General features: G+C 38.2%; 1 protein-coding gene across 1 annotated transcript in view; it reads left to right on the plus strand.

The window, feature by feature from the left end:
* malrd1 (MAM and LDL receptor class A domain containing 1) overlaps positions 1-13,222 on the plus strand; it is a 56,507-nt gene that overhangs the window by 31,954 nt on the left and 11,331 nt on the right. Inside the window, exons 21-24 of the mRNA XM_035657521.1 lie at positions 5,876-6,056; positions 8,451-8,579; positions 8,701-8,862; positions 11,932-12,089. Coding sequence (XP_035513414.1) covers positions 5,876-6,056; positions 8,451-8,579; positions 8,701-8,862; positions 11,932-12,089 — 630 coding nt within the window. The remainder of the gene's footprint in view (positions 1-5,875; positions 6,057-8,450; positions 8,580-8,700; positions 8,863-11,931; positions 12,090-13,222) is intronic.

Here is a 13,222-nt window from a genome sequence, read left to right on the forward strand (position 1 = left end):
TAACTTAAAATACATTTAGGTCTTCCCACATGTCTCTCAGACACTGCTCATACACTCAGATATTTATTCATGCTGTTCTGAATTTACCTCCACCACCATCTGCTGCTATTAATTGCACATTCAACCCTCGTGCAGACTGGATAACACCGCTCTTAGAAATTCAAATCATAGGATTTGCCCACTTTTTCAGTCAAGCCCACTGGCTATTTGATTGATTATGTGGCTCCCTGAGAGGCACAAGATGATAAATGCACGTGGACTGTTTTACATGTCCACCTTGTTCACATAGATGAAAAATGTCAAATGTGGCCTTTTAAAGAAGGTTAGCTCTCGATATAAAAATGCGGCGGTGGAATCACTCAAACGCAGAGACACAGTCGTCGTGTATGATTTTAGATATTGACTGAAGTGTGTGTGTTGTCTGATTTGTGTCTTGTGTGTGTGCGTGCGTGTGTGTGAGAGAGAGAGAGAGAGAGAGAACCAATACCTCAGTTGAGCTTCATAGTCTCTCATGACACATAAATGATGTTAAGTGCATGCATGACCTCCAAGGTTCAAAGACATTAGCATTTACAGATTATTGCTTTGTGCTATAATTCACGACATTATAGCATTTATAGCCTCGATGTCGCCTTGAGTCAAAGCGGCTACATAAATACAAACACGAACACACATTCGCACAGACTACAAACGCACTCTGAGAGCATCATAGTGTAAACACAGTGTGAGCCATCTTTAAAGGTTGACTGAAGAACAAAGGCAGTTATGGTAATGACGCTAGAGACTTCAATGGGTACAGATGCAGAGTGAGAGGGAGGGGATTATATATACCTGGCCAATGTTTCCCTCTGTGAAGTTCACAAGGGGGCTCAACAGTCCTGTCTGTTTATATCACCAGCCCTTTGAACTGCTCCTAAGAGTCATTGCTCATCATGCTGATAACTGTCCTCAGCAGTATGTGGACTGCATGGACAGAGGCAGGGTCTCCGAGTAGACCAGGAGGGCAGTGTAGCGGACGATATAGAAACCACTGCGTGTGATGTCTGCATGCAGCCTGATAATGATGTTATTTGATGTATGCATCTGCTACGCAACACTGCATGTGATACAAAGGGATCCAGCTGATGTGTAGAATGTATGAGAGTTACTCCCAGAAAGACAGAGGCATCGTTCCTGTTTCACGCTGTTTCGGTTTTACTTTAAAACTATAATCAGGAGCAGATGGAGGTGTCAGGAACTGGTGATTGTTTTAAAATAAGACAGAAAGCTTGAAACAGCGAAGATGTCTCTGCCTTTTTGGTAATAACTTTACTCTTATGCTGAATGTGGTGGTTGCAAAGGTTCAGTACAAAGTTGTGTGTTTTTGACGGGAGTGATGATAATGTAGCCAGCTGGAACCGACATTGTGGGGCAGTTGGTCTGGCCAGACCTGTAAGTCAGTGTGCGGACAGTGATTAAGAAGTAAGAGGCACCTGTTGGCGAGTTGCGTGCATGCCAAAGTAACATAAAAAAAACTGCCTCCATTATAACAGCAGAAACTGAACGCGTCATTTTAAGTGTTTGTCATGTGAGATTAACAAAGATGGATTTGGGACAGTGGGTTAGGGAACCTTGGGCTACATTAGGTTAGTATGAAGCTACAGTCAGCAGCTAGTTAGCTTAGCATAAAGACTGGGAACTGTCTCTGTCTGAGGATAACAAAATCCACCTCCCATCACCTCTAAAGCTCACTAATAGTGAGTGTAAAAACTGTACATATGACAAGCTGTGGTTTTACTGATGGTTTATGTGCCCGACACATTAACATGTTAATGTTTCCAGTTTTTATGCTAAGCTAAGCTAACCGACTATGAATTGTCATTTTAGTCAGTATTAAATAAATAAACAAATACATGAATGAATAAATAAATATGCCTATGAAATAACTCCTGAAAAAAATAAAATATATTATAATAATTATATAAATAAGTGTAAATATAAATAAATAAGTCAATAGTTGAATAAATAAAAAGGTCTTCATTTAAAAAAAACATTTATTTTTTTAATGCCACGTTTATTTCCCAGCTCTTTTTATTTCCATCTTTTATATGCAAATGAAGGTGGCGATGGAGGTTCAGGCAAGGTAGTAGGGAGTTTCCTGATGGACATACTGCGTTACTTAGTGCCAAAGTAATTGCTGTTAGCTATTTAGCTCAGTTAGCCGTGCTGCTGGGTGTCCTTTTTTTTAAATAAAAAACAAAACTAAATAGATTAATTTCTATATTTATATTAACATTTATTGCCTCATTTATTTATTTTAGGATTTTATTTGTAGCCATATATTTTTATGTATTTAATATTGACTAAAATGCCTTTCCATAACTGACTGCTAGCTCCAGCTTCAGATTCACAGTACAGACATGAGAGCAGTATCTTCTCATCTAACTCTCAGCAAGGTCGAACTATTACCTTGACGTACTTTTTAGAGTTGAACATGAATCCTTTTTTCTGCATCTACATAAAAATGAATGTCAAACTACTTCCTTTGTTTCTGTCCTGGCTCCACATTATAATGTGCTCGTCTTGGAGAAATGCATTTTTCCAATTTAATGAAAGGACACTGTTTGTTCCTTTTCAGACATCATGTATATTTCATAACATTTTGTGAGAGCGGGCTGTTTCTTTGTCTTACTTACTGGCAAAATCCATTTTGAATCATCATTATGATATAATGATGAAAGGAATAACTTAAAAACAAAGCTACATAGCCTGCCATTTGCTCAATTGTGTAGTTATAAAAGGTGTAGTGGGTTCAAATGTGGCCTGACATTAGGGTGAGCCAAACATGTGATAGTCTATCAAAGAAAGGATGCTCTAAGTAAGTAAAGTACAGCATGACAAAGCTAATAATTTGAATGTTTTCTTGATTTTAAGCAGAGTTGTAGAGCATCTCTATCATGCAAACAATATGCTTGTATCCTCTCAGTGTTTGACTAAGCAGAGACTGAGTAGAAAAAAAGTGGTTGTACCCTGAATTGAAGGTGAAAAACGCAGAGAAAAAGCTGCCAGCGGTTTCATAATGTGAAAAATCCATGAATACAAATTGGATTCCAGCTTAGTGGAACATTCGGTATATGGTTAAGACATAAGGGATTTAAAATTTTCAATAAAATAAGCATTTTATTGTGATTACAACTTTCTTTGTTCTTTGTTGGCCTCTTGACTGTCACCGGGGGGATAATAAAATGAAATTATGCAAATATCTATCCTCTCTCCACTTTGAGGAAACTGAATTTGTGGTTGCTTTTTCCTTGACTGTGAGCTCAGGAAACGAATCTTCACATTGATCGAATAAATACCTGTTATGCCACCCAGACCAGCATATGCCAGTATCATGCACTCTTCAGTCACTCTAAGACTGCTTTTATGGATTGAGCCTTAACTCCATGACATAAATCTGGATAAGTCCTGCTGTAACGCTGCCTATTAATCTATGCTCCACTCTCACAGTAACAAGATTATTTCAAACCAGGGCTCTACTGGTGTAAAGCGGAGGAGACAGCCTGTGCATGCCTCACCCAAGGGTGCATTTTAATAGGCTTTCAAACTGCAGAGTAGTAGTGACATTGCTTGTCCTCTGGTTTTGAGTACATTAAACCAGGTCTCTTTCACTGCAGTCAAGCCTCTGGTCACATCTTGTAACTTCAAGTACAGTTTGGTTTGGTGCCATATATCATTAGAGAACTCACTGTGTGTCCTGCTTACCTGCAAGGTCCAAAAAGTTTAAGACGTCAGAGATTGACTCAAATCATGACGCTGCCCTAAAACTGAATTAATGACGTGATGTTATAGACCTGCAGTCACCTTTGGAAGGACTAGAGGTCGATGGAGCCATTATAAATTATTGCAGAGTGACACCAGTCTTAATATTACGCTCATGAACTTCAGTAGGACGGGTTGTTAAATCTATACTTTCCTCTGTTAAACACTTTGTGGTTTAACTAGGCAGCCCTTCTCCATATCGACCTGAAGCTGGATTTTAACACATCACTTTAATCCCCTCAAGCGAGAAACAAAGTAGAGAAAGTTTTTGTGTTTCTGCAAAATGGATGTAATTTAGATGCAAGTTGCAATAAAGCCCTGTCCATCCATATTACCTCCTCTTGATTGGCCAACAATTGACCCTACCTAAGCCCCACCCCTGTCAAATGTCTTCTTTCCTGCACTTCGATATTTTCTGTTTAAAAGACAACCAGCTAACTAGCTAGCTAATCTACATCAATTGTTAGAAAGCTAATTAGCCTCAGTTTTGCTCATATTAGCTCTCAGATGTAACTAGCATTAGCTAAGTGAGCTAAGTTAAGATGCAACCATGTATTTGTCACTTTTATCTTTTAACCAGCTTCAAATATTGGTTGTCTTGATCATAGATGACCCAAGCACATATGGTAAAAGTACAGTAGAGGAGAAAGTCGACCAAAGCTTGCTCAACTGTCATTGGAGCACAGAGGGAAAAAAAGGGCGGGAAGGGTCCCATCAGGTTTGCTTTGGCTTTACACTTTAAGGATAAGACTGGCAATATATCATTGTTTACAAATCCCATAAAAAGACCAAAAACAACTTGTTAGTTCTTCTTTCAATTCTTTATGACTTCTGTACCCAATGTGTGACCCACTGGTTCCTACTGAAGATGTAAATCTTTATAAATGGTTAATGAATATAAACTGGAATTTTTCTAAAACAGCTGAGAACTGCAAATAGTGCATTTGTTGGGGATTGTATTCAGTGCATGTTTACGGTAGCAGGATCATGTATGTTGGATCAACTCAAAACCCAGTGCAATAGTGAGGCTCATAATGTGTACAGTAGAGCTCTATGGCACTGATGAATATCAGGCTTTGGGTACAAACCTGTTAGCAGGATCAATTAATTGTTGGTTTTGGTCTTTTCATGAGATTTGTTGACAATACAAACCAGCCTTATCTTTTAATGTTTTTGTTTAATTGTATGCTTTTGTAGGCTTCTGTACTGTATTGTTGACTGTAGCTGGTGCTGCAAAAATTATATTGTCACAATGTGTACGCAGATCGATCTTCTTTTATTCTTCTTTGAAAAGGATTTGTCTGAATTGTGTTTTAATCTGAGACTATTTATGAAATAACCTCTGCGCTATTGTTAAAATTTAATAAAGGACATAGAGAACAGTTAACTTTACAAGTAACAATTTCTACTGCCTCACCAAAAGCTCTGCACTAGTTCCTCGTGTTCTAGACTCAAAACAGTGTATCTTTAATATGATGTGATATGGTTTTGTAAATGTCTCATTCATGCTCTTGACAGGACATTAAAAACCGCCGCTGAGATGCTGACTCGTAACACATACATCCACTAAACCCCCTTTCAAAGTCACATTTGTTGTTTCAAAGCTGTATTAGTCATGATTTAGTGCCTGCATAGTACCATGGGAAAAGACAGAGAGGACTTACAAAGGAATACACATCGCAAGCCTGTCTTTTAATATGTTCCACATGTGGCATGAGAGAAAGCCATTACCCTTACTCAGAGAGAGCACGCTTTCATTCTGAATATAATGTCTCAAGGCATGGGAACTTATTACTACACTGTTATACTAATGAGACTTTAATGACTCCGCTTAGATGGTATTCACTGTTTCTCAGCAGCAGAAGTCTGGCTAAGAGCTTATTTTAACATAAAGTTCTTCAATCTTGACTTGCGACTCAATTATACTAAAAGTTTGACCCATATGTTTCTGACAATAATCACTGCTGCAGCTTTGAATCCACTTTGAAGCTCTTTGAAATGATATTAGAGACGACGTTGAAACCAGAAATGCCACCACATGATCGTCTTTTGTCAACGCTGCTCTTTTCCACAGACAGAGAACGATCTGTGGGAGGTGTGGAACAAAACGGGGCACCAAGGGAATAAATGGAACCAAGCAGAGATCCCTCTGAGGAAGCTGAGGAACTTTGAGGTGATATTTGAGGGGATTCGCTCGAGGGACGTGAGTGGAGGAGCTGCTCTGGATGACCTGGAGTTCATAGACTGCGCTCCAAGTAGGTGATATGAACAGTACACACATTTTGTAAGAAGAGCTAGTTTTATTTTGTTGGCTGAACCAAAATAAAATATAAAAAACAAGCTTAAAAAACTGTGAGGCCAAATTTGAACATTTGTAGACAGATGCTACCTACAAAAAAATACCCCAAACACTAAAACATCCTTCCTCTTCTTCACCTAATCTTGGTCTCTTTGCAAATACAAACTCTAAATTCTTTGCACCTAAGGTCCTGAAAAGACCATATTTTTTATCTGTTCTATGTATTACTATCTTGTGTGAACAAGACTTACGTGAAAGTAATTTTTCAAGAATGTGTGGGATCAGTTTTTATATCATAGATTACATTGTTTCAGAAAACAGCATTTTTCAATTTCTTTCAGGGGGAAAGGGAATAAAGTGCTATTGCAGTGAACACCTGTACAAAAAAAATACAGATTCAAAAAAAGGAATTAGGGGTTAAGTTGCTCTTTAAAGGGTAGTTGGAGAATTTTTATAAAATATGCTTATTTACCAGATGAGATCAATACCACTCTCATAGCTGTGTTTTAAGTTTGGAGCTGGAGCCAGCAGGTGTTTAGTCTAGCTTAGCATAAAGGCTGGAAACAGCTAGCTGTATACGACAGTCCAACCTGCCGCCTGTCAGAACCTATAAAGCTCACTCATTAACACAGTATATGTCATGTAGCTGTTTCCTCCTGTTTCCTGTCTTTATGCTAAGCTAAGCTAACCGCCCTGCTGCCTTTAGCCTTATACTTACTGTACAGATATTATACTGGTATCTATCTTTTCATTTAGCCAAAAAAGCAAGAGGTCAAACTATTTTTTTAAGGGAATGTTATACAGTCTGAGCTTTTGATCAACATCTTTTGGCAATCAGTAGGAAATGCCAAGAGAATGAGACTGAATCCCACGACTCAGATAATAAGTGATTTATAATATTTGAGGTGTGGAAAATGCAAGCAGGAGGGCAAAGAAGATGGGAAATTTCATTGTTCCAAAATGGAGCACTGGAGTGGAAAGCCAGAAATCTCACCACCTGGCAAAGTAATCACAGAGTCTGGTATTCAGCAAAACCTCTGCACACATAATAAGGTTGCTTTGTGCAGAGTGGCAGTGCAAATCTAACTTCTTGCTTCTTTAATTTAAAAGCAACTTTAATTTTGACCAAACTTTTGATAGTTTGGAAAAGTGTTCATGCTTTTAGAGACTCTCATTAACTGATTTATTGTCAGTCAGCTTTTCATACCAGCCCATATCTAACTTTAGCTTAAAAGTCATGAGAGTATCTTTAAACTTGTCTTTGAAGATTATTGACTCTTTGTAAGTGCGAGAATAAAACGTATGCTAACGATCCAAATCTAAGGTTTCTTGCTATGATTAGTTATTCAGGTGGTTTACCTGAAGTATCTGAACATTAAAAAGAGTTCAGACCATATTACATAATGTGGATTGAATTACATTAAACGTCTTTCTTGCTCTTCTCTGTCCTTGTTTTATCAAAGTGTACTTCCAATAATCTTCACAGGCGAGATATAAATATGCTGTGAAATTATTTTATGATCTTTTCAACCGATAGTTTGGGGGTATGAAATTTATTCACCACTGGCACACTCAGAGTACGAACAGAAAAAGAGTGAGCTAGTGTGTCTTAAAGAGTTCAATTTTCTGTGCGATGACGACGTTTGATGTTTATGTCCGAGACAGATGTTCCACATTAAACGTGACCTGGCACAAGGCTGGACACCATGTGGGATGGACATAAACACACTTACATAGAGAGACACATGAATACTGACCTACAATTGGAGCTCGAAACAGACTGAAAGGCGTCCATGCAAGAACTGTCAGTCCAAAAGTAAATGACATCAACTTTAAATGCGTCCTAAAATGGGTTTTCAGTTTATGCTATGATGGCATTATTAACCCAGCTGAACCTCTGGAATGAAGTTCAACTCTGTACTCACTTCACTCATCTTTTAATGTCTCTGCCTTTGAGTTTTTACAGAACACACACACACATAATGTAGTTATATGTGCTGTCTCTGCTCCACCTGATCTCTTTTCCTTCCTCTCTGTTCTGTCTCAAACAAGGCAGAGCTGAAAGGAAGGAGGCTTTGATTTCAATGACAGGCCTTTGTCTGCTTTTATTTATCGTCTTCTCCACCGCTCGTGTCCTTCGGTGCACAGAACAGGAAGGCTGTTTTTTAATAAAACAGTTCTTCATTGTAGCATTTTCTCTGCTGCTATATTTGATTCATCTGAATGGAAAAAGGGGAGATAGTTTCCCATCTGGTGGGTCAGTCCTAAAAAAAGATTAAATACCTGATGAAGATGATGAGTGTTTCTCCCTCAGATCTGTTCCTATGTTTTTTCTGTTTGTGTGTTTCAGATGTTGTGGAGCCACTCAGTTGTCCTGCAGTCACAGACTTTGTGTGTCGCAGTGGCCACTGCATTGAGTCCCACCTGATGTGCGACAACAAGGCCGACTGTGCTGATGAATCAGATGAGATAGACTGTGGTGAGGAGAAATGGGAAATTGGGGAGTGAATCCATCTTACTGTGGAGCAGAAAAAAACTACTTTCAACCAAGACTTCTCACACTCCTATCTCTCTCTCTTATCTCTCTCTCTGTCTCGTAGAACCCATGGAGCACTTTCCAGGAGCTTGCAATTTCAACTTGGATGAAAGCCAGTGGGAAGAGACGTGCAAGCTTTCTCAGGACACTGATGATGACTTTGATTGGAGGATTGGTCATCGGAGGGAGACACCAGGAACTGGACCTCACACTGACCACAGTGTTGGTCAGTACTTACTCTGCTGCCAGTCCTTTCTCTTAGACATTACATTTATATACAACGCATGCTCCAAATTAAACTACATGCCCTGCAGAACGACAATATAAGCATTTTCTGCCTTCCAAAACTGTTACAAATCACTGATGAAAAATAAATACATTTTCTGATTTTATGCCACCGTGCTTACGGTTCGGTTAGATTCAGGCTCAAACAACACTGGGTATTGTTAGTGAAACAATGTGGTCTTGGTTAAATGAAACCAGGAGTGACTGTCAGTAATAAATCTGTGGTCTCTGCTGGCAAAGTCCCACGTTTTGTTGATCGTCCACTCCGACCTCCTCCCTCCCTGGACTCTAAAGCTCTATAATAACGCCACCCAACGTCCTCCTTTGTTCCCCGTAGACAAGAGTAATAATTCATACTGCCACTAGAGAGCTTTGTCACTTAAACATTAACATTTATTGTTCTTGGGATTTGCTGATGCTGTTGTTTTTCTTCGGAGGACAGTTGATATACTCCTAATTTTGCAACAGATAATACTTTTTGAGAGATACATAATACCACCTGAATTAAGTTTATTTTTAACGCTTTTAATTAAACATACTACAAGGAGTTTTTTTAAAAGGTTTATGATCTCAGTTTAGTACTGATAACTCTGTATGACCTACATAAACAAACAAGACCTTCGCCAAGAAGATTGGCTATTTCTATATAGTTATTCTTAACTTAACCTAACTTAAGTTAAGAAACCTAACTTAACTACGAGGCAGTGGAAACACTACCACTTTTGTCCACAGGGGGTGCCAGAGTCAACCCCAAATGAAAGTTTCTTGTAGCTGCGTTAATGTATCTGATTAGTGGCAAAATCAGACCAACTAAAGTGTGATTAACATGTACTGTGGTTATTTTAAGGCTTTCACAGCACTTGGTTAAATACTGAGAAGTCAGAAGTGCTTTTGTTCCTTAAATCTAACCACTGCACATAAATATACAAGTGTGGCTTCAGAAAGGATTTTGATATGCAAGTTTGTGTGTATTTCTAACCTTTTACCTCTTTATCATGACAGAATGAGCACTTGCCGCTAAGGATCCTGTTTATATTCAAAACTCACAGCATGTGTTTGCTTTCTGCCTTGTTTTTTTGGTAAAAGATTAATAATGTCAAAAAAACCTTTCTCAAAATTAAGAACAAACAACGTCCTGCGTCCTCCTGACATTCTCCATGTTTTCAGCTTACAGGCAGCTCAGTGCAGCGCCTTTGTAATTACAACCTGACAGCTGGGGAATCGGAGCCTTCAACAGGCATGTGAAGGCAGGGTTAATAATACATCCTGATCAATGTCAGCCTGAGTCAAACTGAGCTTAACAGCATTGGATTTGTTGTTTATCTTATGTACATTTATGCTCCTGCATCAAAACGTAATTTCTAATGCTGAGTAATTAAAAATTAAATCCTGGAGTATGAATCACCTCATTGGTGCTAAGGTTACTCTTACACTCATCTATAATGTGTAAACCTTAATTTCCACGTGACTTTGGGTGCAATTTGCATTCATTAATTATTGTTTTGTTCACTGGCTGTCAGTATTTCTTCTGTTTGTTGATGCTGCTTATTTTTCCAGGGCTTGAAAATTGATTCAAGGGGAAAGGACGACCTTGATAATCAAACGATAGCTGCATGAAAATAATGAAAACTCTAATTACAGTTTAGTATAGGAGACATTGATTTGAGAGGAAAATGCAGCAGTTTATAGTTTGTTTTACTTTACAGAGAGAAACAAGTAATGTAAATCCACATCATCCTGAATCCATTAAGAGTAGTGTATGTATGGCTTAAACATTTAGTTGATTAAAGCAACACAATGTAAGATTTGGTATGTGTTGCAGTTTCAGAGTGTTATTACAAGTCAGCGTGGCATCAAAAGAAGTTTGAAGCTGTTATTTTAAGGTAGAAAAGGTACATAATGGGGCTTTAAATAATTAATTGATTGACAGAAAACAGTCAACATTTGCTTTCTTCTTGTTGCTCTCTTCTATATTGTTGTAAAATGATGAATTAAACTGTTAGTCTTAAACTTAATCTTTGGCTCAGTGAAACTGTGATTCACATTTTACTTTTTTCTGACACTCTTTCGACTGAACAAGTCATCAGTTTATTATAAAAAGAATCGCCAGCTCAATCAGTTATATATAAATAATCGCTAGTTCCAGCCCTAGTTAGATTATTTCAAGATACACGTGTGATCTACGTTTTTTTTTTTATGAGCAGGAGTTTCTCTGGGAGCACTGATGTTGTAGAGGTGATGTTGCACTGGAGGACCAAGTCAGTATATCTTGTAGATTGACCAATTCAATGAACTGTCCTAATCTACCGTGTAGCTCTAATGCTTCCTTGAATTGGCTCTTACTTAGTTCACACCCACTGCTGATTGGACAGTTGAGTTTATTGATCCGAGAGATGAATCCAGACGATGTGTCATAGAGTGAACTTATGATCTCACGCCAGAGCAGATCAATAAACTATCTGTAACACAAGGACACAAAGAGGTGCACATGACATCACTTAGTTGCATTATCAGATGACGATAACATCTGGATGACGGAAGAACATGTGTGTACACAGGAAACAGCTTTTATCTGAATGAATGACAGATTTTTATTTTCTGAGTCATAGGAGAAGAATCCAGTATTGGGGAGTGGGACCGGGGTTTGCTGTGCACTGAGGATTTGTGATGGCCTTAAATCCCCTTTAACTCATGTGGAAAACTCCCACTTTGTCCTGGCCTCACACAGATGCTGTCTCATCTGAGAACCCAGCCGAGCCGAAGAAGCTCTCTGCAGCTTTTGCCTGCAGGCTGCATCGTTTCACAACAGCACAAATACTTTCTTCTTTCCAAATATCATGTATGTTGGATCCAACAGAAGAAAGTTATTTCTTTCCCGCTGTAAAGCTGATATTGGAAGGTTGAGAAGGGTCTAGCTGTGGGTATTATTTCACCGCACAAGAGCTGTCATTCATCACACTCAAATATTACTCATAAATTGACTACAAATGTATTTTTTTTTAATGCAAAGGTGGTGGAGGGAACTTTCTCTTCATACACTCAGCCACTCAGAGGGAGGGTGACGTTGCCAGGGTAACAACCAGGAGTCCATTTCCAGCCAGCATCGGCCAGTGTCACCTCCGCTTCTGGTTCTACATGTATGGCTCTGACAGGATGGGAACGCTGAAGGTGATTTGATATGAGTTACATCTCCATAAATAATTCAAAGTATTTTATGTGTTGTGTCAGACATCTACCTTGCAAACTTGTTTTTTTATAAATATTGTTATTTGCTGTCAGATGATCCATCACAGTCAAACTGAAGGCTTAATATGGCTTTGTAAGAAAAGGTTCTTTTCTATTTTACTGTGCCGCTCACTACATTAGACTCTGCTTACTGTCAATCTCCTGATACCCAAGGAGAAAAATGAAAGTCTCCCTGTCAGGAAATAATCCATCAAATCATGTCACCTTGCAAACTTGATTACCATATCCATCTTTTCATGTCTTTTTTATGTGTTTTTGTTTGCTGGGTTAATTTCAAAACAACACACAATACACAAATGTTAAGAAAACAAACTAATTGGGTATGATGTGCACGGAAAAAATGGCAAAAACTACATGTAGCCCTAGACAAGATATTTACAAATCACTTAAAATGCCACCAGGGTTAAACTAATTAAACAACAGTAAATTATTTATTGGTTTCTTAAAAAACTTTATTTAATGTGTAGAAGTAAGTGGAAATACATACAGCAAAATAAAAATTAAAAAATAAATCTGTATCCAAATGTTGTTTAAAATGAGAGAAAATAATCATGACTCGAGAGGAATGTGCATGCTTTAAAAAGATGAAAGGATGAAGACTAATGTAAAGACAAGAGTCTGCAGTCATGCTAGCGGCTCTGTAAAGGCTTAGTGGTGTTTTTAGCTAACATGCTCACAGTAACAATGCTAACAGGCTGATGTTAAGCACGTACAAGGTTTTCCACGTTCACCATCTTAGTCTTAGCATGCTAACCTAATTAGCTCTTAAAACAAAGCACAGCTGAGGCTGATGAGAATGTCCTTAGTTTTGCAAGTAGTTGGTCATAAATTAAAGTATTGGACGAACTGACCTGATAATGGCTTTAAAAGTCAGGTTTGCTGATTAAATTGAATCAATAAATGTATTATCAGACTGACCTGCTACCACAAATATGAATAGGAATATTGTTATTACAGCGCAGACCTTCTTGGAGTGCAGATTTTTGTGTTATTTAGGTTTATTGTTTTATTTATTTTTTTTTTTAATCTCAGTGTCATTTTATGTCACCCATGTT

The sequence above is a fragment of the Morone saxatilis genome, unplaced genomic scaffold (genome assembly GCF_004916995.1).
Source record: "Morone saxatilis isolate NCDOM2014 unplaced genomic scaffold, NCSU_SB_2.0 Contig0, whole genome shotgun sequence".
Classification (NCBI taxonomy): Eukaryota; Metazoa; Chordata; class Actinopteri; family Moronidae; genus Morone; species Morone saxatilis.